General features: G+C 39.4%; 1 protein-coding gene across 1 annotated transcript; it reads right to left on the bottom strand.

Annotated features, from left to right (window-relative positions):
- Positions 1-18,182: 18,182 nt before the first annotated feature.
- On the bottom strand, positions 18,183-25,901 carry LOC135475077 (putative phospholipase B-like 2). The gene is made up of 11 exons (XM_064754821.1): positions 25,684-25,901; positions 24,777-25,023; positions 24,210-24,307; positions 23,494-23,711; positions 22,028-22,116; positions 21,580-21,740; positions 21,053-21,148; positions 20,715-20,786; positions 20,267-20,419; positions 19,094-19,253; positions 18,183-18,358 (listed from the first exon to the last, which is right to left on the bottom strand). The coding sequence occupies exons 1-11, from the start codon at positions 25,899-25,901 to the stop codon at positions 18,188-18,190; spliced, it is 1,683 nt and encodes a 560-aa protein (XP_064610891.1). The 3' UTR covers positions 18,183-18,187.
- Positions 25,902-26,218: the final 317 nt, after the last annotated feature.

Here is a 26,218-nt window from a genome sequence, read left to right on the forward strand (position 1 = left end):
ACAAGATGACAAAAATAATAATTAAAGCAGTTTTAAAGCCACAAAACGATAATGTGACATGAAAACGGGATTTATTTTGACAGACCGTTCATTTAAAGTTGCAGCAATGAAAATAGCATGCCTTACACCCATTTAGATGGCACAGTAATATACACATGTACGCGGGATATGAAGACAAAATATTTCAGCATAAAGAGTAAAAAGCAGAGCAGCGACAGAATTCACGACAGAATGATGGTCGGTAAATGGTGACACAAAACCTCGTGTCAGTTTACCTCACTTGAGGCCTTGCTCTGTAACGTAAATAATTAGACAGTAGCAACTATAATAGACACCCTTAGCACCATGGCTTAGGCAAAATTAGGTGAAAAAAATTGAAATGATGTTAACAGTAATTCTTAAAGCTCGTTGGCCTAAAATTGGCAGTGTTGTCATATTAAACAATTGTAAGGCTATCTTAAATGTAAATATAATAAAAGACGCACAGTATAGATAGTAAAACCCTAGCCCGGACGACAGGGTGACAGCTGGCAATTGATCACACATAACCGGTGAAATACGTTTTCTTGTCATTTTAGCTGCTTTAGGGTTTTATTCTTACTGTTCATGTAAATGCTTGAAAAGTAGCCAAATACTCAACTCCTAACACCATGTCTTAAGGAGAACGAGGTTAAAATAATGCAGTGATGCCAACTGCCAGACGTAACTGGTCCGGAATTCCTCAAAATGCTGTGTTATCATCACATTTAACATACAATCAGTCACATTAAACAATGCAAAGGGACCAGAACTAGGGAGGTTGGGTGTTGTAATTTAAGCACAGTGAAGGCATAAACAAGCTATGAGTATACTACAACCCGTAACCCCGAGTTAAGTGTTATGACACAACATTATAAAACACAACCGTTCCTGACATAGTTACCATTCAATCTGGACCAGCTGTTGTACACATTAAGTAACTTGTATACATGTACAAGGATAGTATCGGGAGTATCCTTGATTTGTAAGTTTGTCCACCGAGGACAAACACTAGCTGTTGTATGTATCATATATAATCCTGTAAGACATCAACGGATATATGCATATCCTTATATGCATATAAGGATATGCATGAGAGTGATATTGTGATACATTCATTTACACATATAGTTATTCACATACTTAATCGTATAGAATCATAAAAATGTTGTATCTGTTAAATATGCCATTCAGAAGAACAGACTTTTTCCAATTCATACACACATCAACATATCAAAAGACACCGACATTTTAGAACAGTTCTCTGGAAATGTGGAGACAAACGTGCTTCATAACACATATTTGTACAATGAAAATACGACAAATTTACGTTATTTATATCAGAATCAAATTGATATGAAATAAATATTTGTCCGCAAAATTCACAAAATCTCCAAATCAGAAAGAACTTCTGTGTGCCGAAATCTAAATCTCACCATCGTGAATGTCGCTTTTCCATGCAGAAGAGGACGGATTACTCGATACTCCTCGTGAACGGCTGACACAGATATTCAGATGAAATGGCAAGTTCTTTCGTATGGCTGGAATTTTCCATGTTAACATCAATGGGTCTATCATGGAATTGAGATACAGTAAAATCGCTAATAGATAAAGCACAATGAAGGTATTGCCAGTAGAAGGTACCTTTAAAACAACGTCAATGTAAACTGAATACACCGACACTGGGATCGAGAGAATTACTGTCGTCAGATGAGCTAGAAAATAGACGATGGTCAAAGAAGTCGACTTGCGGGAAACTTCGCCGTGTCTTTCCGCCTCTTTAAACAGAGTTTTACGCTTTAAATGAACAAAAATAAAAGCATACAAGGCGAATGTGACGATAGTGATGGTAAACAAGTAAATAGCAAAGCCTATGCGGGTATACAAATAATAACCAGGTATAAGCCTTGTACAGAAATCAACAGGTGACCTGTTTATGTGAAGTGGTAGAATGATAGCTGGAAGTAATAAAGCAAAACAGAGAAACAACTGAGAAAATATGATAATGAACTTGACAGGCCTGCTGTAACCCTTGGTTTTGTACACCAAGGGAAAACAAACGGCATAGACGCGATCGCATGCTAACGAAAGCGTACAAGAGCCTTGAGCGAGAAGAGCCAACGGAGGAACAATCCAAGTTATTAACTCTAAGCAAGCAAACGTCAGAGGATCTTTCAAGCCACACGCCATGCAAATCCAAATTATACTTGTAGGCCCTTTGGAAGAGAGAGGAAATGCAACATGGGCGATCAGACAGCCTATAAGGAGAAACTTTGCTTGTAATGCCTTATGGGACACTTTGAACAACGCCGTCAACACGAGCCCATTAATTAAGATGATCAGCACCAGAATAAACAAGCCAAGGGCTTCCACAGGTATGATGGCTATACTCTCCTGGAATCTTTCAGCTAAAGACGACAACGGCCAGTTTGTCTCCAGATTTCCACCGCTGTCCATGCCAGAGGAGTTTATTTGGATTGTAGAGGAATTTATTTGGATTGTACCGCTACTGCAGTTTGGTTCCGAAGCATTTAATATGAAGCTATCCCGCATGGTCATCTGAAAAAAAAAACACACATTTTACATGTAACATGACTTCTACCTCCATAGCATTCCTGCTTTGTAAGATTCCATGTCTGTTTACTCCAACGCATGTGTTAAATGCCGTTTTCAAGACGTTTTCACTTGTATGAGCGGTCACAGCGGTCATGCTTATGGGTGGAGGAAACAAGAGTATGGATGGAGGAAACAAGAGTATGGATGGAGGAAACAAGGGTATGGAAGAAGGAAACAAGAGTATGCAGGAAACAAGAGTATGGGAGGAGGAAACAAGAGTACGGGAGGAGGAAACAAGGCTGCACGGTGTAAACCACCGACGAGGTATCTGACTCACGTTTCGAATGAAACCGCGCACTAAACTGTTTTATAACAGCACCTTAATTATCCCAGCCAGCGAAGCCCCTGACCCATTTTTGTCAATTTTCCATCAGAAATGACGGAAATCGGAAGTCTCATTAAAACTCAACACAACTGCTTCACGAAGTGTTTTGGTCCAGGTTTGTGCCATTTGCTGACCACGACAGATGTAAACCCGGTTAATTCACGAGCCGTGTAATATTCAATGACAGTATCAAAAATTATATAGGAATATATAGGAAAGTACATGGTATTTCGGCCTAAACCGTTTTCACCTCCTCATTAGTCCCCACGTGTTTAGTCACACTGTTCAAATTATACAAATATATGTACCATGTTCATTTTAGTGTTTAGGAAGCAGTTTGTGAATAACAACTATCAGAGTCAGTGAAAAATTCCTTAGGGATGCCGAAGGTTCATTGAAACTAGAAGACGCATCATCGTATAACGTTTAAAATTAAACCTTCTGCAGAAATCCTCTTCGGCGGGACGTGGGAAGGTCTTCCAGCAACTTGCGCACACCATAATGCTCGACGCCGTCGTATAAGTGAAATATTCTTGAGTACGGCGTAAAACACCGATCAAATAAATAAAAGGTTATAAAGTAATAATTTTTTTCTCAAAATTGTTCATAACTGACAGACATCCCTACGTAGGACTTTACCCAACGGTTCAAGCAGAGGAAGAAATAATATCCTTCCGTTGTTTCTATTTGCCATAAAGCAGCTATAAATATTCTTTCATTTGGGCTTTCATCGCCGATAACCACAATTGTCGGTTTAAGATATTTTGTATACAAGTCTTTCATGGAAAACAGACAAAAACCAGTTAATGTCTTATACTTTAGCTATTTTCTGCAGTATAATCTGCAATAAAATTGTACCATAATTATCATATCACGTTTCACTTATATTTGAGCTTAGCTCTAAAATCAAATGACCATATTCCAAGTTACATTCACAAATATGGAAATCGGTCCTGTAACCAGCACTGTCTTCGAAGATTCAAAGTTTTACTCGACAAAAACAGGTTTCCCCTTGTTTTTAAAGTAATCTTGAATTTTCATACCATCTCATTATGCGGGAAAAATAATGGATCCTAACGTCGCAATTAACACAAATATAACCAACGCACCCACTCGGACACCATCCACAGTTTTTGAGTGTATGTTGTTAGGGTGGACGCGCCTGCCCTTCCGAAATTAAGTGCATTTTCTTTTTTACAATAGCTGCTCATAATTCTTGCTGTTTGTTATTTAAATAAAAACTAAAGTTAATACTCCCAAACAAGCTGCCATTTCCCTCATGGAAATTCCCTTACGCGACTGTGTGCGACTGACTCGTATGGAAAATGGTGGTTAGCGCAGTTAGCTTTCTTTGCCACAGGTACATTTTGTGTTCATTGTGAAGTATGGCCTTTATTATTTACGAACAAATAGGTGATATGTAATTAAATATTAGTAGGTAATATGAAGAATAACTGTACGAATAAAGGAAGGGGCCTCCGTGGCCGAGGAGGATTAGCACGCCAGCACGGCACAATGATCCATATGTCTCTCACCATTGCGGTCGCTGTGAGTTCAAGTCAAGCTCCTGTTGGCTTCCTCTCCTATCTTCTCTAAGTGGGAAGTTTTGTCAGCAACTTGCAGATAGTTGTGGGTTTCCCCGGGATCTTCCCGGTTTCCTCCCACCATAATGCTGGTTGCCGTCGTGTAAGTGAAATCTTCCTCAGTACGTAAAACAGCAATCAAATAAATAAATAAAGGAAACATGCTTTTTCAGCGAATGTAGCTCAGACATGACGAGGACAGCACACTTGAAAATACCGAGTTCGAGGCTAGAGAATGGATGAGTACATATCTTTATTTCTAAACTCTTAGCTGGGAATAATGAAACAGATTTCAGATCTATTTTCAGCTCTGCCCTGGTTATAGCTTGGACAAGCTTGAACAAGCAAATCCAAGCTTGAACTGGGAATTTATAGATTTCCCCACCATCATTTCCTGTAGGACCTTAGTGACAGTAAGGGGTCGACAACGCTTGTGTGCAGTCCAGCTGTCGTTGAAGACTTCCCCCAATGTGAGGCACCTATCGTCACACGCCAGAAATGTTCGTCAGGAAGTTGTCAAAGGTCGGTGGTTTACCGCGGGCAATAATATTTAATAAAATAATGTTTACAGCTCAAAACATCTAACGCGTGCTAATACAGCCTATAATTCTAAACGAAACTGTACCTTTTGACTCTGAAGCTTGGCATTTTTGACAGCCAGGAAAATATATTATTTCTGTATTATTTATTTATCTATTTGATTGGTGTTTTACGCCGTAGTGAAGAAAATTTCACCTAAACGACGGCGGGCAGCATTATGGTGGGAGGAAACTGGGCAGGGCCCGGGAGAAACCCACGACCATCCGCAGGTTGCTGAAAGACCTTCCCACTTACGGCCGGAGAGATTTCTGTAATGTCACTGGAAACTAGTATAATGCTGCACTCACTTCAGTAATATGATTACTTTATTTAGCTGTTGGTGATGAAAACTAAAGATGATTAGTTCCGAAATTTTACATTTCAACTGTACCATTCTTAAAAAATAGAATCGTCCGTTCGTAAAGAAGGCTAACTTAACGGCAGAACAAATGCAATGAGTCAGTGGTCCGTATACAACAGGAGTTTGGCAAAACACATCTTACAGTCCGGCCTTACATTAGCAAGCATTTGTTAACTTAACTTGAACTTGATTGAACTTGATTTCAAACATGCTTGTACCGGATTGACCAGTGAATAAAGATGTTTTAGTACACCTAGGTGCAACTGTATATGGTAACCTACCTGGGCGTCGACAAAACTTCGGCGGTCAGCACAGGATAAGTTTTCGCCTGTTTAGTGACAAAATGGCATGCCTGGAGAATTATAAGAGACAGTGGGCGTATTTGGAAAAGGAAAGCAGAGAACATAAGTCCATGATCTTCTCAAGGAGCTCTGAAGCGAACAAATGAAATCCTGGACATCCTGGAGTTTCCTAACATAGCACCAGCCAGTTCATCAGCGTCGCAGCGGCGTCTAATCATAGGTAGCCCATCGGCATGCACTTATATACGCATGCCTTTATTGTCCTTTGCCGGAAGGACAGCTAAAGACATGATGAAAATCTGGAAATCTGGAAAATCTTGGCAAGCAATCTTGTTAACAAACATCAGGTTTGTTAACGTGTCCAGCATAGATACGCAGTTAATATCGGACTCATACAGGTAGCCCATTTGTGAACAAATGAAAGCCACACTCTCAATTCATCATTTCTGTTTTTCTATAACGTGGGCTGTTTGCTTTATATATAGTACATCCTGTCAAAGAAAGACATGACTACTATTTTGCAACAAACAGCATATACAGTTCTGATCATTTTTCATTCAATTGCATAATTATTAGGCTGAATGGAATTTCACAAACAGCTACATGTGTAGAGAAGTTGATTGCACTACGATATATAGCATACATACAGTAGAGGGCGCACAGACACTGGCTAGCAATTTTCATAGTTTAGTACACATTCATTGTAATTATTCATGGCCGATTTGACAGTCTGTTAAGAAATACACGTCAAATATTTTGCGCGCGTGTTTTGGCGGATTTATTAAAATAGTCCAGTCGATATTATAGAATAATTATTACAATCAAATGGATCTTTCAGGCAAATAAACTGTTACATGTAAATCCAAAAGGATGCGACTGAACCAAAGCATTAATGACTAAAACGTATATCCTTCCGAATTGCACAAACCTGGCTGCAAGGAATAAATGGTTACGGCTAAACACAACTTCAAGACAGATGACAGAAGTAAAAAAAGTCATTAACACCTGGAAATAAAATGTGATTTTCATGATCTACGAGAGGGAGTAAAATAGGTATTTAATTTATCATCGACTGAAAGCACATACGATTTGCCCAATCGGTTTAAAATGCCTTGCAGATGCAAGATGGTTCTGGACGCAGATCGAAGGCTCCGGAGGGGTTGTACTGTGACTTTCTTCTCAACTGGCGATTATATCAGCAGCATTTTGAACGCTTGATTCAAGCTCAACTTTGAAAACAAAGAAACATATCATGAATGCCGCAATGGAAAAACAGAGCCTAAGCGCTCTAAGCAATTAAAAGAGAAGATAACACATATACCTGTGGCCAAGTTCTCAGCTCAGGGGCATCTCACCAATGTTGTCGCTTTGACCTTTTTGCTTGGTCGTACATGGGAAGGTCTGTCAGAAAAATGCGGATGGTCGTTATTTTCCCCATAGCTGTATTCAAATTCGTCCCATGCACCGTAATGGTGGAGGGCGTCGCATAAATTAAATATTCATTCCTTATTAACGATCTTGAAACGATGTTTTACGTACAAATACAATGTGTTACGAACCTCTGGCTGTATGTGGGAAGGCCTGCAGCAACCTGCGGATGGTCGTGGGTTTTCTCTCACCATAATGCTGTACGCCGTCCTATTAGTGAAACATTCCTGAGTACGGCGTAAAACTTCAATTAAACAAATAAATTTAAATATTATGTGTATATATATATATATATATATATATATATATATATATATATATATATATATATATATATATATATATATATATATATATATATATATATATATATATATATATATGGACTGGATTGCAATATATATATATATATATATATATATATATATATATATATATTGCAATCCAGTCTGAGTCAGTGTCTGGCCTACAAACATGTTTACAATCAAACCATCCAGAATTTTCTTTACTTTAGTGTATAAATATGGCTACTGTCAACCTGTTCGCCCTGAGAAGTTACACATTCACAGGCAGGTGAGGAATAAACTATCGCCAGCGTACCGTGCCCACGACGGCTTGTCATCCTGTCATCCGTCGATTGAGGAATTCCTCATAACTGTGGACTCTGTATTTACGTGGACTGACTCGTCGTTGGAAGCCGGTATATTCCATCCGGATTTGGAGGCTATCTTCAGTAAGATATATATGCCCTTCGTGAAATTATCGGTGAATAAAGCTCAAACTAGAGGAATCAAAGATCAGTACTTCATTCATAAAATTAAATCTGAACTTAACAGAGAAAACATTGGCAGATAACCTCTCCGAATGGATAATCCCCTGGGCAAGTTCAAACTTTATTATATGATATGTAATTTGTAACTAGGACTGATCACTATGTCTTAATCTACCTGCGTGTACATGTAGCTGTCGTAAGATGTTGAAATAAAATTATATATATATATGTTATTTTCATATTTCTTGAAAATAACATGAAGTTTGAAACTGCAGTTGGAATATAACAGAATGTAGAAAGTTGAGAAGCCGTTTTATTATTTTTTCTCATATATATATATATATAAATATATATATATATATATATATATATATATATATATATATATATATATGTATATACATACACTCCGTTCTGAGTGAAGAATAATTTAACTGCAGATAAAGAACAAATGCAATAGGTCAGGGGTTCGCAAACAAGCAGAATTTGGGAACCTACTCCTCTTAGAGTGGGGCCTTTACTTTAGCAGGAAACAGGTGTGTTGATACCGGGATGTTAATGCGAGAACTAAAACCCTGTAAAAAGTAACCGGTGAAATCTGATATTTTGTTAAATCAGCATTCCTTTGAATTTGATGGCAAATCTGCGAACACCGGATTGGCCAGTACTTGAAAAGGTTGCAGTATGTGCAACTTACCTAGATGCCGATATGGCTTTCGTAGAACGGTTCGTCTGTCGGGAATAAGTGTTCACATCGTAGAAATTCCAAGACTTATATTCACTTTGGGCTAAGGCGTGTCTGTAGCGAACAATTGTCTTTCTGAAGGTGTTAACTGCAATGTTTGGTGATGCTATCCTTTGATGTTATAATATCGACACATCTGATCGATATTCCTGGAAAACTTTTGCAACACAAAACGCTGCGATCAAAAAGTTTTGACAATATCAATTACTCCATGTGTGGCATAACCATCCCAGCAGACTTAGCCACTTCGCCAGTCTAACAGAGATGCTAATACAAATAAATCCATACACAGGTGAGGCGATCACGAGTGAAAGATAGAGATTGCGTAACTCTTGATGCATCAGCACCGCAACCATTGGAAAAACTCGGTTGAATCTTAAATATAATTATGTAGGACATGTATATCACGATTTCTATCCTCAAGCCGTAAAACATAATTATGTAGGACATGTACATCACGAGTTCTATCCTCAAACCTTAAAACATGATTATGTAGGACATGTACATCACGAGTTCTATCCTCAAGCCGTAAAACATAATTATGTAGGACATGTACATCACGAGTTCTATCCTCAAGCCGTAAAACATAATTATGTAGGACATGTACATCACGAGTTCTATCCTCAAGCTGTAAAACATAATTATGTAGGACATGTACATCACGAGTTCTATCCTCAAGCCGTAAAACATGATTATGTAGGACATGTAAATCACGAGTTCTATCCTCAAACCTTAAAACATGATTATGTAGGACATGTACATCACGAGTTCTATCCTCGAACCGTAAAACATGACTATGTGGGACATGTATATCACGATTTCTGCCCTCGAGTCGTAAAATATAAAAGACTACAGCTTAGAGAGAAAAAGTAAAGTAATGAAATCAGTTTGCCAAATAGTTACACGTTCACCTCAGTTGTATGTAGGGTTTTATTGTTTATGAAAATGCGTCAATGGCAACAATTTACACGTCCCTTAGCACCAGGACTAACAATTCAGCTGTGTTAATTTCAATTTATTAGATGTCACTGGCCTGGATTTATACTCAAAACGCTGCGTTGTCATCACATTTGACGTAATGAAACATGAAAGACATGCAAAGGGGCCAGGAGTCTGGAATTCTTGCGATTGTGCATGTTGATTTATTACATTAAAAATTCAAACTTTTTGAAGTTATGATAGGGACGCTCTAGTACCTTGATGCCGCGTATTAGCAATTATGAAAGTCCTCACTGCATGATTAGAGGCCAAACTGTTGCACAGGACACACGTCTTTCGAGCAGGTTGAAACCACAGTTTTTTGCAGGATAGTATTTAACCGACATGACGCCGTGACATCTCCTGATTTGCTGTGGTAACGCCACTGGTCGAGCAAATTCTCTTCATACTTTCGATGCAGAAGCCTTGAAAAGATGTCAAAATGCGTCAATCATACATACACTTGGATTTATACATGATGTGTATATTGGGTGTCTTAACTTGGGGTTAGCCATGCTCATTACATCTGCATGATGCCTTTATGAACAGTTGCAATCAAAGCGCGACTGAGATACTTGTTTAATTTTTATTTGACCTGGATCTCATTCATGGACCACGAATTTGAACTTTGATATGGAATTCATGCCTGGAATATCCACTGTCTGCTCGGCATCATTAAAAACTGATGACCGCTTCTCTCTTGTGTGTTACCCGCTTTATTTCCTATTTGTATAATTTCTTACATACTTTTGTTTTTGGGAGCTAGTGTTAAACGTTGTTTTGGAAATGGATCTTGCGATTATCGACTTGGAACGCCCTTCAGGGACCACGAATGGTATACGAATGTGAGACAAGACGCTTATATGTATATGGTTTATTTTGAGCTTTTCTTGTTGCTTTAAGCATAAAGTTATGGTAGGATACAAATTTGTAGATCTGATTTTAAGAGACACTTTAATACGTTGATTCTACGTTCCACTCCAGGGTAGTGTGCAAATGTCAACATTCTATGAGGCAGCACCGGTACACGTGTATACTGTAAAATAGGAGAAGGACTAATGAAGGACTAATAAATCCCTTATGCACTTATGTATATAACTCACTTATACACTGTTTATCACAGCTCTTTATCATAAGACTCCTGGTCAACGTTAGCTCCTGTAAAACACGTGTGTTTACTTCACACACTCCCATTGGTGGCTTCCTCCATCCACGGTACACTCACCTCCACCGGGTAAGTGAAAAGTTTCTGAGTGTGGCGTCAAACAAAAATCAAAGACTCATGTCTCTGTGTCATTTGTATATCAGTCAATCCATTTCGCACTTACAGCACCCTCCAATATAGGCCTCTCTTTATTCATGCAGTGCTACAAAGCTAAGACAATTATTGATAATCAATCCATTTTGATCGAATCAACCTGTGAATAAATGAGTCAAACAGGTCAAGTTGACATTGGTGGGACACGTCGGAAACACAAATGCATTTCACTGGAAGCCCAGTTGCTGGACCATAATATCAATATCACTTCAATATCACGTCTTACAGTTTTTTTTTCAACTGCCAGTCGAGTCTAATCAAACATAATCTAACCGGGAAAATATAACCGGGATAGCAGTTGTTAACATACTACATAAAACTATGTATACATCCCTGGGCAAAGAAGACACATAAACCTCTACAGATAAGCCTGGGGGATATACAAAACCCCACTTACACCCAAGGTGTAAAAAACAACCTCTACAGATATGCATGGCGGATATATGAAACCCCACTGGCACCTAAGGTGTAGACAATAACCCCTACAGATATCCATGGGGGGATATGCAAAACCTTACTGACACCCAAGGTGTAGAAAATTACCTCTACAGATATGTATGGGGGGTATATAAATATAAGCGTCAAGTCCGACATTCCTATACCATTCGCAGTCCGTAAAGGGCGTTCCAAGTCGATAATCGCAAGATCCATTTCCAAAACAACGTTTAACACTAACTCCCAATGACAAAGGTATGTAAGAAATTATACAAATAAGAAATAAAGCCGGTAACACACAAGAGAGAAGCGGTCATCAGTTTTTAATGATGCTGGGCAGACAATGAATATTCAAGGCATGAATTCCATATCAAAGTTCAAATTCGTAGTCCGTGAATGTAAAAGCCTACAGACCCCCAAGGTGTATGAAATAAGAGGGGATATATAAAACCTTACTGGGACTCATGGTGTATAAACCAACCTCTACAAATATGCCTGAGGAGATGCATAAAACCCTACTGACACCCAAGGTGTAGACAATAACCTCTACAGATATGCATGGGCGATGTATAAAACACCACAGACACACAAGGTGTAGAAAATAACTTGCACAGATATGCATGAGGGGATACATAAAACCCTTCAGACACCCAAGGTATAGGAAATAATTTGCACAGATGTGCAAGAGGGGATATATAAAACCTTATTGAAACTTAAGGTGTAGAAAAAACCTTTAGAGACATGCATGAGGGGATACATAAAACCCTACTGACACCCAGTACGTAGAAAATACCCTCCACAGATATGCATGGGATATGTATAAGACCCCAATGACACTCAAGGTGTAGAACATAGCCTCCACATATCGACATGAGGGTACATATAAAACTCCACTGACACCCAAGGTGTACAAAATAACCTCTACAGGTATGCATGAGGGGATATATAAAACCTTTCAGACACCCAAGGTGTAGGAAATAACTTGCACAGATGTGCAAGAGGGTATATATAAAACCTTATTGAAACACAAGGTGTAGAAAACAACCTCGACAGATATGCATGAGGGGATACTTAAACGCTACAAACACTCAAGATGTAGAAAATAACCCCTACAGATATGCATGGAGGATATATAAAGCCCCACTGGCACCCTTGGCGAAGAAAATAACCTCCACATATCGACGTGAGGGGATATATTAAACCCCACTGACACCTAAGGTGTAAAAAATAACCTCTACAGACATGCACGGGGGATATATAAAGCCCTACTAACATCCAAGGTGTAGAAAACAACCTCCACACATATACAAAACCCCACTGACACCCAAGATGTAGAAACCAATGTATGGGGATATACAAAGCCTCACTGACACCGCCTACAGATATGCCTGAGGAATACACAAAACCCCACTGACACCTAAGGTGAAAAAATAACCACACAGATATAAATGAGGGGATATATAAAAACCCTACAGGCACCTTAGGTGTAGAAAACAACCTCCACGGATATGCATAAGGGATATATAAAAAATAACCTCTACAGACATGCATGGTTGATATAAAAACCCTACAGACACCAAAGGTGAAGAAAATAACCTCCACAGATGTATATGAGGGGATGTATAAAACACTACAGACACTCAAAGTGTAGAAATAACTGACACAGCTATGCATGAGGGGTTAAATAATACCGTACTGACACTCAAGGTGTAGAAAATAACCTCTACAGACATGCGTGGAGGCATATACATTGTATAAAACCCTACTGATACCCAAGGTGTAGGAAATAACTTGCACAGATATGAAAAAAAACCTCTACGGACCTGCAGGAGCCAGCAGGGTACATAAATCTCAACAACCATGCACAGGTTACCGGGATATATAAACCTCTCAAAACATGCACAGGCCAGTGGGATACATAAACCTCTACAGACATGCACGGTCCAGTAGGTTATATAAACCTCTACAGCCATGCACGGGCCAGTAGGATACACAAACATTCACAAACATGCACGGGCCAGTGGAATACATAAACCTTTACACACATACACAGGCCAATAGAATAAATAAACCTTTAGAGGCAAGCACGGACCAGTGGAATATATAAACCTTTACAGACATGCACAGGCCAGTAGGATACATAAACCTTTACAGACATGCACAGTAGCATATATAAAGCTCTACAGACATGCACTGGCCAGTGGGATACATAAACCTTTACAGACATGCATGGGCCAGTGGGATACATAAACCTCTACAGCCATTATTAACGTGCCAGTGGGATACATAAATATGTACAGACGGCATATACTAGGGGGTACATAAATATTTACAGACATGCACGGGCCAGTGGAGTGCATAAACTTCTACAGACATGCACAGGTTAGTGGGATACATAAAGCTTTACAGACATGCACGGGCCGGTGGAATACATAAATATTTACAGACATGCACGGGCCAGTGGGATATATAAACTTCTACAGACATGCACAGGTCAGTGGGATACATAAAGCTTTACAGACATGCACGGGCCGGTGGAATACATAAATATTTACAGACATGCACGGGCCAGTGGGATATATAAACTTCTACAGATATGCACAGGTCAGTGGGATACATAAACCTCTACAGACATGCACGGGCCAGTGGGATACATAAACCTCTACAGCCATGCACGGGCCAGTGGGATACATAAACCTCTACAGACATGCACGGGCCAGTGGGATACATAAACGTCTACAGACATGCACGGGCCAGTGGGATACATAAACCTCTACAGACATGCACGAGCCAGTGGGATACATTAATCTTTACTGACATGCACTGAACAATGGGATGCATAAACCTTAACAGACATGCAGTGGAATGCATAAGCCTTTACAAACGTGCACGGGCCAATGCGATACATAAACCTCTACAAACATGAAGCGGCCATTGGGATACATGAACCTTTACTGACATGCACGGGCCAGTAGGATACATACATCTCTACAGACATGCACAGGTTAGTGGGATACATAAAGCTTTACAGACATGCACGGGCCGGTGGAATACATAAATATTTACAGACATGCACGGGCCAGTGGGATATATAAACTTCTACAGACATGCACAGGTCAGTGGGAGACATAAACCTTTATAGGCATTCACCCGCCAGTGGGATACATAAACCTTTACAGTCATGTACGGGCCAGTAGGATACATACACCTCTGCAGACATGCACGGGCCAGTGGAATACAGATATATTTACAGACATGCACGGGCCAGTGGGATACATAAACCTCTACAGACATGCACGGGCCAGTGGGATACATAAACCTCTACAGACAAACACGGGTCAATAGGATGTATACACCTCTGCAGAAATTCGTGAGTGGATTCATAAAACTCTGAGCATCGCTATGGGAATAAAAAATACATTTCAGCATATATGTCATACATGTGTCAGTAGGATACATATACCTTTCCAGACCTGCACGGGCCAGTAGGACACATAAACCTTTACAGATATTGATTTGTTAGCAGAATACATACATATACTCATCTACAGACATTAATGGGTCAGCAGGATACATAAACGTCTCAAATTTTCCGATTTCCGTGGATTTCTCTCGAGCTCTGTCCGCATTCCTTCCGCCAAAATGCTGGCCGCAGTCGTCTATTAAAGTGGAATATTCTTGAAATCAATAAATAAATAAACTCATGTCTTTTCGCCGCGTTATGTCGTTCAAAACTCGCGAGACTCCTGGGTGGGGAGATATTATGACCACGATGGACTGATGTAATCATCCATGTGGAATGTCACACAAACCTAACAACTTGTGGCATTAATTAACTTCTGAATCGTGGATAGAATAATTTAGGTTTACTTTTATATCCAAACGTTTTAAGCGACAGATAGAGCCATATATTACAAGACTTACAGTACACACCAGCGTTATCATTGACAAATTGTAACACGTAACCAGTGAAATACAACCTCTTTCCAATTTACCTCAGTTAGGTTTTTATTTTAACTTTTCAGGTGAAAGCTTATATACTACCAAATCACTGCCCCCTAGCCCCATGGCTTAAGCAGAATTAGGTTTTAAAAAGGCAGTGATGTTAATTGCAATTTACTAGATGTCACTGATCTAACATTACTGAAAATGACAATAATGAACGAGCGACTATATATTCATCTGGACGATATGTAGTAAGGCTTTATCACCAAATGAATGAACGATACATTTAACACCATACTCACTGTACACGTACTTGTACCATGCAATTCAGCAGATATAGTGTGCAGTATATCTTAGATCGACATCCAAACCCCAACCTGACAGAGATGTTACATTTTCTTTGGTACATTTAACCTAGAGGGAATCGAACGGGTAGTCAATTTTTGGCCGCATCAGTTATACTAAATTTCCCTAAGGAAAGCAATGTACCATACTCATAAATGTACGCCTCACCTTTCAGTAACAAGATATAATGAGTATGTGTCCTTATCGATCAATTCATTCAAATTTGACTACGTGGAATTACCTTGAGATGCACGTTGTTTTGTTTGTTTGTTTTTTTGGGGGTTTTTTTTTCTTTTTTTGGCGAGTGTTTTCCATCAGCAATATGCAAGAATTTTACTCATATCTGACTGTTAGACACTTCAATTTTCTGCCTTTTGCTTTGGGCAGACAGACTGGGCTAGACTCATGTGTGACAGAAGGAAAACAGTTGTTAGTGTTGTGACTGTTTTGATTTGGATATAGGACTGAGATAGAGGATCGTTGTACACTCGTTTGTGACAGAAAGGAAACAGTTGTTAATGCTGTGACCGTCAGCCATGTCGTGAATATCTTAGTGAAGGAGAGTCTCATTGCTCAGAATTTCCATCACACCAAGGCATTCCTTGGTGAGGATTTTTGAGGCGATTTGTAAAGGTCGTTTTTCTAGTGCAGGAGGAATTGTTTTGGAAGTTGTTGCGATCTGTGTTACTGTTATGTATCAAAGGAAGTGTGTCGGGTTTACATATATCATTCGTGGAGAGCTAGGTAGTTCTTGTGACAAACACCTGAGGAATGAACCATTCTACCCACTCACTCAACAATCCGCTCTCCTGTTTTCCTTCTGCCGCCATGGCGAATGGGACATCATAATCCCCCCCAATAAAAAGTCATAATTCCCCCAAAATAAAAAGTCACAAACCTACCCACGTACGACTCATGAAGTGTGCAAAAGTCTGTTTTATAGGTTATAACGGATATGCAGAGTAAATGTCTGGCGTGTTCCTCATGGAAAACACTCTAAAAAAATGTAGTTTTCGTACATGTCAAGAAAATCTCTTCAACTGGGACAGATCTTATACTGATTGGTGGATATTGTAATTCACAAAGACAGCATCGAATTCACTAGTTTTTTTTTTGGGGGGGGGGGGCGTGCGCATGGGTTCCCTTTTCTTTTTATTAAATTGTAACATGAGATCTGTTTGTTAGGCCGATCCAAGAAGTCTTTCTACGGGTTTATTATTTACAAGGAAATTCTAAATGGCAGATGACTCACAGTAGCTCATAAGATGGAACCGTTCGTTCCAAATCTTCCCGCAAAGCGTTTAAAACATATTAGCAAGAAGAGCATCAAATATGTGACTAACGATATTTAGAACTCTGTACAGAGAGAATCAAACAGGAACAATGCGACATGAAATTAGAACTAACCTCTGAACAAAACAACACGACATGAAGTTAGAACTGATCTCTGAACAAAACAACACGACATGAAGTTAGAACTAACCTCTGAACAAAGGCTGCATGGGTCTCCCCTTCAATAGAAGAATGTTTACCACCGTCTACCCACCATCTATGTCCCTCTTATCATGTTACTTACGCGCTTTAAGTATTCATCTCTTTACCACTGATGCATTGTTATGTCATGCAATCTGTCTATCGGCCTAGAGAGACGGTCTATCATTGTAGGCACACCGGTTTCCTTTACCTATTAAACTGACCGCCATCTTAAGTTTTATTATTTATTTGTGTTTTACGTCGTACTCAAAAATATTTCACTTAAACGACGGCGGCCAGCACTGAGGTAGGACACGAGGCAGACGAGCCTGAAGGTTGCTGGAAGGCCTTCGCCCCGTCCGACCAAAGAGGAAGCCAGCATGAGGTTGACCTCATACAGACGGCATTGGCATTGTTCTTGGGTAATTCTGCTGCGCTAGCACGCCTATCGCTTGGCCACGTGGGCTCCTGGGTCATTGTGCTGCGCTAGCATGTTAACCACACGGCACGGAGACCCCGCCTAAACGTATAAGTGAAAACTTCATGAATTTGACTCAAATCGCTATCAAATAAATATAAACAGTCTGGTAGTTCCTGGAAGCACTCCGTGTGTTGTTAACTTTGTCATTCATGAACTTCCATGCTGGCTCCATAATATATACGACATTATCATGACATATTCATGATCACATTAATTACTTCCACATTTCTTGACGGTATCCGTTATTAGGCGACCTTTACTCTACATACGTTTGGCAGGTACCTATCGAAGGTTGGTGGTTGACTCGAAACATCCGGACATCCAGATCTACTCCACCCATTAACATGACTGCCTTCACATAAGTTAACAATTCTTGAATACGGCGTTAAACATCAATTAAATAAATACATAAATAAATTTACTGAATACTAAAAAAACTACCAATTTTTTTGTGTTTTTTGTTTTGGTTTCTATCCATTTTAATCAGACTCCCCATGAAACATGAACAGGGTCAAACTTAAACAAGTCCGGTTGACCTCTGTGGGACACGTTAGAAAACTGTGATGTACTCCACTGGAATGGTGGTTGCTGATCAAAAGTAGGCCCACTGATAACGATCATCTCCATCATCTGGGACATGGCATAGTTTGTCAACTGAAGGCCATCAACGTTATATAATACATAAATCATCAAAGATTAAATAATACATAAATCATCAAAGATTATATAATAAATAAATCATTGGTGGTTACATAATAAATGCCAGATGCTTCATTTCGTCAAGTCTTGGACGCCATGTAAATTTTAAGATACACTACATGTATATTTCACCTTAGTATAAGATACATACATAGATTTTGTTTTTTAGCAATGCCATATGGTTTCTGTAACCCGTGCCCATAAAATATAACCGATTGTCTGTAACCCTTAGACAGAGTCGATTTTGGTATTTCATGAAAACGAAGCCGTGGGTGGACAACAGAAACCCGGAGATGATACAGGCACAGGCACACAACTACACCTGTCTTCAGCTATATACTCTTCAAACACGGTTTAATGCACCAATGCACAGGTGTATGTTCATTTGGCGCTTGCATCTCTAAACGATGGCTCTGAGTAAAATTCCCATTCAACAATTAAGCGCATTTTGTCGATATTCCATTACTATGGCGTAGATGAAGCCGTCTCCGTTAATGTAATCTCGATTTTAGCCAGACTTATGTTTTCTGTTTGATACAAAACAACCAAACTGTAACATGATGCAAAACTTGTTTTGGGCGGATGTTTGTATATGTTCTAATACGCAACCTGAATGGTCGTTACTATTGATCTCAGTTGTTACATTCTAGACCGTCCGGTCGTTCCTGGCATAGACGTATGATCATTTACCTTCATATCTATTCCACCGAAAGCACTGGAGCCCAGAGCACGAAGAGGATAAGTCCCGTTGGCGGGATTCAGATCATTCCGCGCCGAGATAGAGTTGTCCCCGCTATACGGTGGCTCACACTGACACCGTGACAGGGGGTCATGTTGGAAGTCGTTATACCTGGCGGCCAAAAAAGTCATTGATGTTGGGAATCAGTAAACCTAATGATAAAAACGGTTAGCACTACATATGGTAGTAGTGGAAGTCGCTATAGGCTATCTGCATGATGACGCACATCTGTATGACAGATGGGTCACAACAGAATTCGCAATAGGCTATCTGCATGATGACGGACATCAGTGAGACAGATGTTCTTAATGGAAGCCGTTATAGGCTGTCTGCATGATAACAGACATCAATGACAGATGGGTCATAATGGAAGTCGTTATAGGCTGTCTGCATGATGACGGACTACTTCAATACAACAGATTGTCATAATGGAAGTCGTTATAGGTCATCTGCATGATGACAGATTCATGCATGAATACATGCATACATACATATATGTGGCAGAGCCCCAGGAAAACTCACCCTCCACGGTTAGGTACATGAATATAATAAAAGACTTACAGCAAAGAACGGACGTTGTTGGCAAATAGTCACACCAAACCAGTGAAATAAGACCTCTTCTCAGTTAACCTCAGTTAAGGTTTTATTCTAACCGTTTGGCTGCGGAGGTTAGCGTGCCAGAGAAGCACAATGATTTCGTTGCCTCTCACCAAAGTGGTCGTTGCTAGTTTAAGTCTAGCTCATGCTGTCTTCCTCTTCTGTCGTGTGTGGTAAAGTCTGTCAGCATCCTGCGGATGGCCGTGGGGGTTTACCCCTGGCTCTGTCCGGTTTCCTTTCATCATAATGCTAGCCGCCATTGTATAAGTGAAATATTCCTGAGTACGTCGTAAAACACCAAACTAACTATAAATATGTTAATGCATAAATAGAAACAAATTTCACGCCCGCAAACACCATGGCATCAGGAGACGAACCAGCGAGAGCTTATCATATTGGCAACTTTAATGCTGGACCGGAGGCCGATCAGCTGTGATAAGAGCGGGGCTTTAGGAGAATGGTCCAGACAGGAAAGGTTCCTCGCAAGCATTTCAAGATTGAACAGGAGACAAGACAAGTCCGTTTACCTCATTAGTTTCATCATAGAGTGAACGTCCACTACCTTTCCCTGGTCACGGCGAAATATCCGTGCTCGTGGAGAATTGGAATAAGAAAAGAAATCTCCGTGTTTCTCTCGGAGAGCCTCTTTACCGCTCATATTATACACGTCCGGGAAAAACCTGCAGGTGAAATGTTGGTATGTGGCTCAAGTCAGACTGGTAGGTTTTGTTTATTTGTTTAGCTGATTGTTGCTGAACACCGTATCCTTTGACTATACGATGACCGTATATTGGCGAAATTATCAGCAGAGGTGATAATCACTCACCTAGGGAGCAATTATTGCCCTTTTATTAAAAAGCTTCTTGTAGTTAATATGATACAGTATCGACCTAATACCCGGATGGTGAAATACGGTATACACATATAGAATATATGGCATATGTCAGAATTAAGTACACATAGAATACAACTCACGGTAAATTATAACTGGCCCAATACGAGTTCACCTTCAGCCATTGCGTCATATCTTCATATTCAACAAAGCCGCTGTAAAGAATGCAAAGAAAATGAGTAATTGTAAAAATATCAATCTTAAGTGCTACTATTATGATCTTATAGTTTGTGTATTCGTTCGAAGGTTAATCTGGTCGTATATATTTATTTATTTATTCATTTATTTGTTTATTTATCTATCAATTTATTTCTTTATTTGTTTGTTTATTTATTTATTCATCTGACAGGTGTTTATGCTATCACTTAATAATGGATCGATATAGACAAACTCTGTATTAATTCATTGCATCTACACTCACGGTATTTGTTCTAAGACTATGAGAACACCACGATCTGGTAAAGGTCGATGTGGATGGAATTCTTTGTAGTCCACGATCATCCACTCGTTGTTATACCTGTAATGTCACAACTTCTAAAGAAGAGAAGCATTTACAGTGCGCTAAATTGATGTGACTTTGAAGACTGCTTGAATATAAAATTGATACTTACTTTTTGGATTCGCATTCGATGTCATCCATATTCTACTGATATGATAGCGGTGAAAACAGAGCTGGACAGATCTACCTTCAGTTTCCCCATAATTTTATCGACACAAATGTCAAACAGTTTCAGATTAAATCCAAACATAAAATCCCTTCACTCCCTGGTCTGTTCATTTCAAACGTCTGTAAGCTTGGTTGTTGTATGTAGTTGTCTTTAATACAAACAAAATATTTTTCAGTTAAATACCAGAACATATTTCGTGCAATTACAAGTTATACAGTTCCAAATCACTTAAAACTTTACAACGGTAGTTTTTTGACGGTGTATTATTCCAATCACGCACGTGCCGCTGTTGAACTTCGCAAAGGTGTTGGCCCAATCCCTCGCGGTGTTAGATAAGCGATTGGCGACGACCGTACGTATGGCTTCCAACACCTGGCCAGACGACTTCACGTGCTGCCATAAAGTGGAGTTGTCGTTATCGATTGTCGTCTCCAATGACACCTTTAAAATAAATAAGCCATGTAAACGGTTGACAGAGCTCGCATGGCCGCATTCAAGCGCTTTTTGAAGACTGTATATCTTCCACCAACACCGTGTGCATATCTATACATTGCGATTGAGAAAGTTCATCGGTAACATGGTTTACGCGGGGTGCTCTACTTTCCTCCATCAATAAAACTGACGGGCATCGTAAAAATGAAAAAGTGTAAAGCAACAAAAAAGAATTAAATAAAGAACACTATGACGATTCAGGGATAGATGGAATTTTTGAGGGATAAAACATTTACCAGTCCTGAAGACATGATGTAAAAATCATCGGTGGAAATTAACGTTCCAGGGTATGACGAGAACGACACAGCTTTTCCCGGTATAACGCCTGAATGACAGAATGAAATTCAATTTCAAAAAAAGAATAAGTAGATCTAACTTGATCTGATTGATGTTTAACGCCATACTCAAATTATTTCTAAATGATACCAATTCGGTGAGGCTTATGGCTGGCGTAAAAATGTACCCTTTGTGTCTGACTAAACTTCGATCTTGCAAGAAAAGTGTATTTCCTGTACCTTAGATGAATCAAGGGAACAAGAATACCGCTAAAAATTAAGAGTTGTGCGACGTTGTTCGTAACTTTGTTAAATTTTAATTTTGGAGAGCGCATGATGTCCAAGCTGGAAAAAGCAGTGTTATCTTGTTTGATATATTTGGACCTCGTTTTCAAATTTCCTTAATAAACCAGTGTCTTGTTCCTTTAAGAAAAACAAACTTGAAAGTGTGTGATAAGTGCGTGATGCATGTGGATGAATGATCATGGCTAACCGCCACTTCGTGACGAATGATACATGTGTAATGCTTTTGGTATGGATGTGTTATAAGTGTGCGATAAGTGCGTGATGCATGTGAATGAATGATCATGGCTGACCGCCACTTCGTGACGAATGATGCTTGTGTAATGCTTTTGGTATGGATGTGTTATAAGTGTGCGATAAGTGCGTGATGCATGTGAATGAATGATCATGGTTAACCGCCACTTCGTGACGAATGATGCTTGTGTAATGCTTTTGGTATGGATCTGTTATAAGTGTGTGATAAGTGCGTGATGCTTGTGAATGAATGATCATGGCTGACCGCCACTTTGTGACGAATGATACATGTATAATGCTTTTGGTATGTATGTGTTATAAGTGTGTGATAAGTGCGTGATGCATGTGAATGAGTGATCATGGCTTACCGCCATTTCCGGAGTACAGCAGCCATCTCTTAACGAATGATGCCTGTGTAATGCTTTTGGTATGGCTGTGTGATATAAAGCGTGCTTTGCGCGAAACAATAATTAATCAAGGTGCGTTTAAAGTGCAAGCACATCCTACACACACACAGCTGAACTCGATTCAAACACGTAATAATTGTATGCGGTCGAGCTTAATAGCGAGGAAATGTCATACGCGCACACACATGACCAGAAATCATAAAATTTCACGATCATGTAAATCTCATGACGTCTATGATATTTTATATAATTGCATAACCAAGGCGCTTTGTTCCACAACGTGATCGTGTACACTATCCTAGCAAGAGGTTATGCCTGAAAACCTGACAAACTTAAAATATTGTCTTTCTCAGAAATTACGTTTTGATTCGCAGGGCTGTACGTGCTGAAACTAACTATTTTGGTACTATATTTTCAAACCATATGTCGACTTGTGACAAAATAAAACTAGGGTTAGGCTTTTGATTATACAGTGAAACTCACCAGAGCGTGTGTTTGCCCCAAAAGACAAGTCATACTTTTTAATGATCCGAAGCATGGTTTTGTAACTTGACCATGTGTCATGTGCCACCAAAATGTCCTCGTTGCCTGGCAACAGTTTGATCAAAGCAGAACATTTCTCGCCTCCGAAAATGTGGTTCATGTTCTCTTTGTGAAGAACGTTTTCCAGGTCATAGACATCATCCTGTATCTGAAGAAATCTGAAAATTGAGAACGAATATTTGTTGTACAATGAGACTTAAAAGATGTCACAGCTCAAGCGCCTGGCAGTCGCTCAGAGCCCGCGTTTTAACCATTTTAGCCAGCGAGCCAGCGCTTTAACCATTTGAGCCAGCGAGCCAGCGCTTTGACCAGTTGAGCCAACGAGCCAGGGGCCACTTCCACAAAACTTCGTAAATCAGTATTTCGTAACTTTTCCCTTAAATGACGTCGCCTTAAGGCACTATAACCCAGACAACGTCTTATACAAAAAAAAATCACGAGAAACTTAACTTTGTGAAGTTTTGTGAAAGTGGCCCCAGAGCTTTAATCGTGTGAGCCGACGATGAAGCATGGACATAAGGCATTAAATTTTAAGCTCGAATAAGTCTCTCTTGCTATATAGTAAGATAGACATAAAAACAGGCCTGTTAACAGAATCAGGTTGACCCACTGAACAGCTTGTTAGTATAATAGATAAAGTTTATAGTAGTACTTACAACAGGCCCAGTGGATCAGCCACTGTGAAGGTAGGGGGTGAAGTTGTATTCCGATATCCGTCAGTCATGCCATTCACTTGTATCAAAAACAGACTGACCTGTTAATTTTTAGAAGAAAAAAAAGACGAATAAGTTGGAACAGGGTTTTACAAACATAACAAAGGGATTTACAGACATAATTTTTACAGTTCAGTTTCAAAGAGCTGTTCCAGGAATAGTACAGACACCAGCATATTGTAAAAAATAAGGGTAAAAAAAATCTCAATATTTTCTAACAATGTTGGCATAAAAAAGAAACTGTGGTGTTCCACTAGTCCATAAACATGGTGATGTTATCAAAAAGTGAATATTTCACCACTTAAATACCGGTACATGATATTGAAAAATCTTAATGTGATACACGAGTAGTGTAAACTCTGAAAAAGGAAAGGCTCGTTTTCGGCAGTGTATTTTGCCATCATCCGGAGAATTGTTTCTTATAATCTTTTAATTTGTGTTTAGCGCCATACATTTATACGATGACGAACATGTTTGTGGGCGGAGAAAAACACAATTTGACAACCATACCTGGTGCCAATACGGACTTTCCACGTTTTTCTCTATTGCGTTTTTCATCCATCGCAGGTTTTGCTCCAGAAAGATTCGAAGTCTCCTGCAGTACGGCGTCGGTGGACTGCTGCAATATCCATGCGCGGTGTTTGCCCAGTGGTCAGAAATGAGATTTTTCGTAAGGTATCCCTCCGCCCATCCGGCGGCATACGCCTGTATGTCGTCAGGATAACTTCCGCTAGTCTGGATCTCCAGAGAGGAGAACCTGAACATACGATCATTTGAATAACACAATAAGGGAATGAAATAATATAATATAATAATATATATTTATATGAAGGAAACAACATTGTCATCAGTGCCTATGCACTGGCCCATGCCATAATGTGAATCAGATTTCGTCTTCCTGTGCCAGATTCGCCAAAGTAAGTAAATCAGGTAACAACATTAAAATTAATAATTCCATTGACAACGTCATTCACTAGAAGTCTTACGAAACAGGTGTACGTAGTTTTGTGACATTGGACAGTTGGGAAGTCTTCTATGTCATACTTTTTAAAACAATTTAACCAATTTCAAGCTATCATAGCACTAAAATAAAGCCAGTTGGGACACATACACTATCTGTATATATCGGTAAGCTCTCATTTGTGAGAGAATGAAACTGATAATTTGTAAAAGTTAATGATTTATGCCATTCTGAGATAATAGCAAACATTCGATAGCCTTTTTAAATCGGTACTTGTTTTAACAATCAAATAACCTTATGGTTAAGTGTTAAGAAAATCAAATAACCCTATGGTTAAGTGTAAAGATACTTTCTGTGCCTGTCTGGAGTAATAACCCTATGGTTAAGTGTTAAGATACTATCTGTGCCTATCTGGAGTAAGGTATCCAAGCACAAGTCTACATACTCAACACTTACCCCGTCTCCTGTATGGTATTGTTAAAGACAGCATGGGCTACATACACATCCAGCTTCCCCTGTGAAGCTGTGAACGATCTGCTTACTGGATTGTAAAGCACATAAATCTCGTCCGCACAAACTTGAGGGCAGCCAGAAATTAGCACGGTCAACACTATAATAATATTCCACTGAATATACATGTTCTCAGCTATACTTTCTGTCTGTCTTTCCGCCATGTTAAAAAAAGATAAACTTTTATCCTATCTTGAGATATCTTTTCGTATCTTCGTTATCACTGATATAAGATATCGCCCTCACGAAACTGTCTAAGTTTAACGCGGTCAAAAAAGATAAGGTTTCTGGGACAAGGTGCAGATATTTTGGTTCTTTCGTTAGATGCTACACTAATCAGTGTAGCTCAGGGCTCCTCTGTCTTCGGCTAAATATAACATGTTGGCAAGTTCATCAAAGGTTTACATCTGCTCTCATGAATCTTGCGATTTTGCTTCAGTGAAATCATTCGAGACAGCTTCCAAATCTAGCTGGGTTCATG

The sequence above is a fragment of the Liolophura sinensis genome, chromosome 9, assembly GCF_032854445.1.
Source record: "Liolophura sinensis isolate JHLJ2023 chromosome 9, CUHK_Ljap_v2, whole genome shotgun sequence".
Taxonomy (NCBI): Eukaryota; Metazoa; Mollusca; class Polyplacophora; order Chitonida; family Chitonidae; genus Liolophura; species Liolophura sinensis.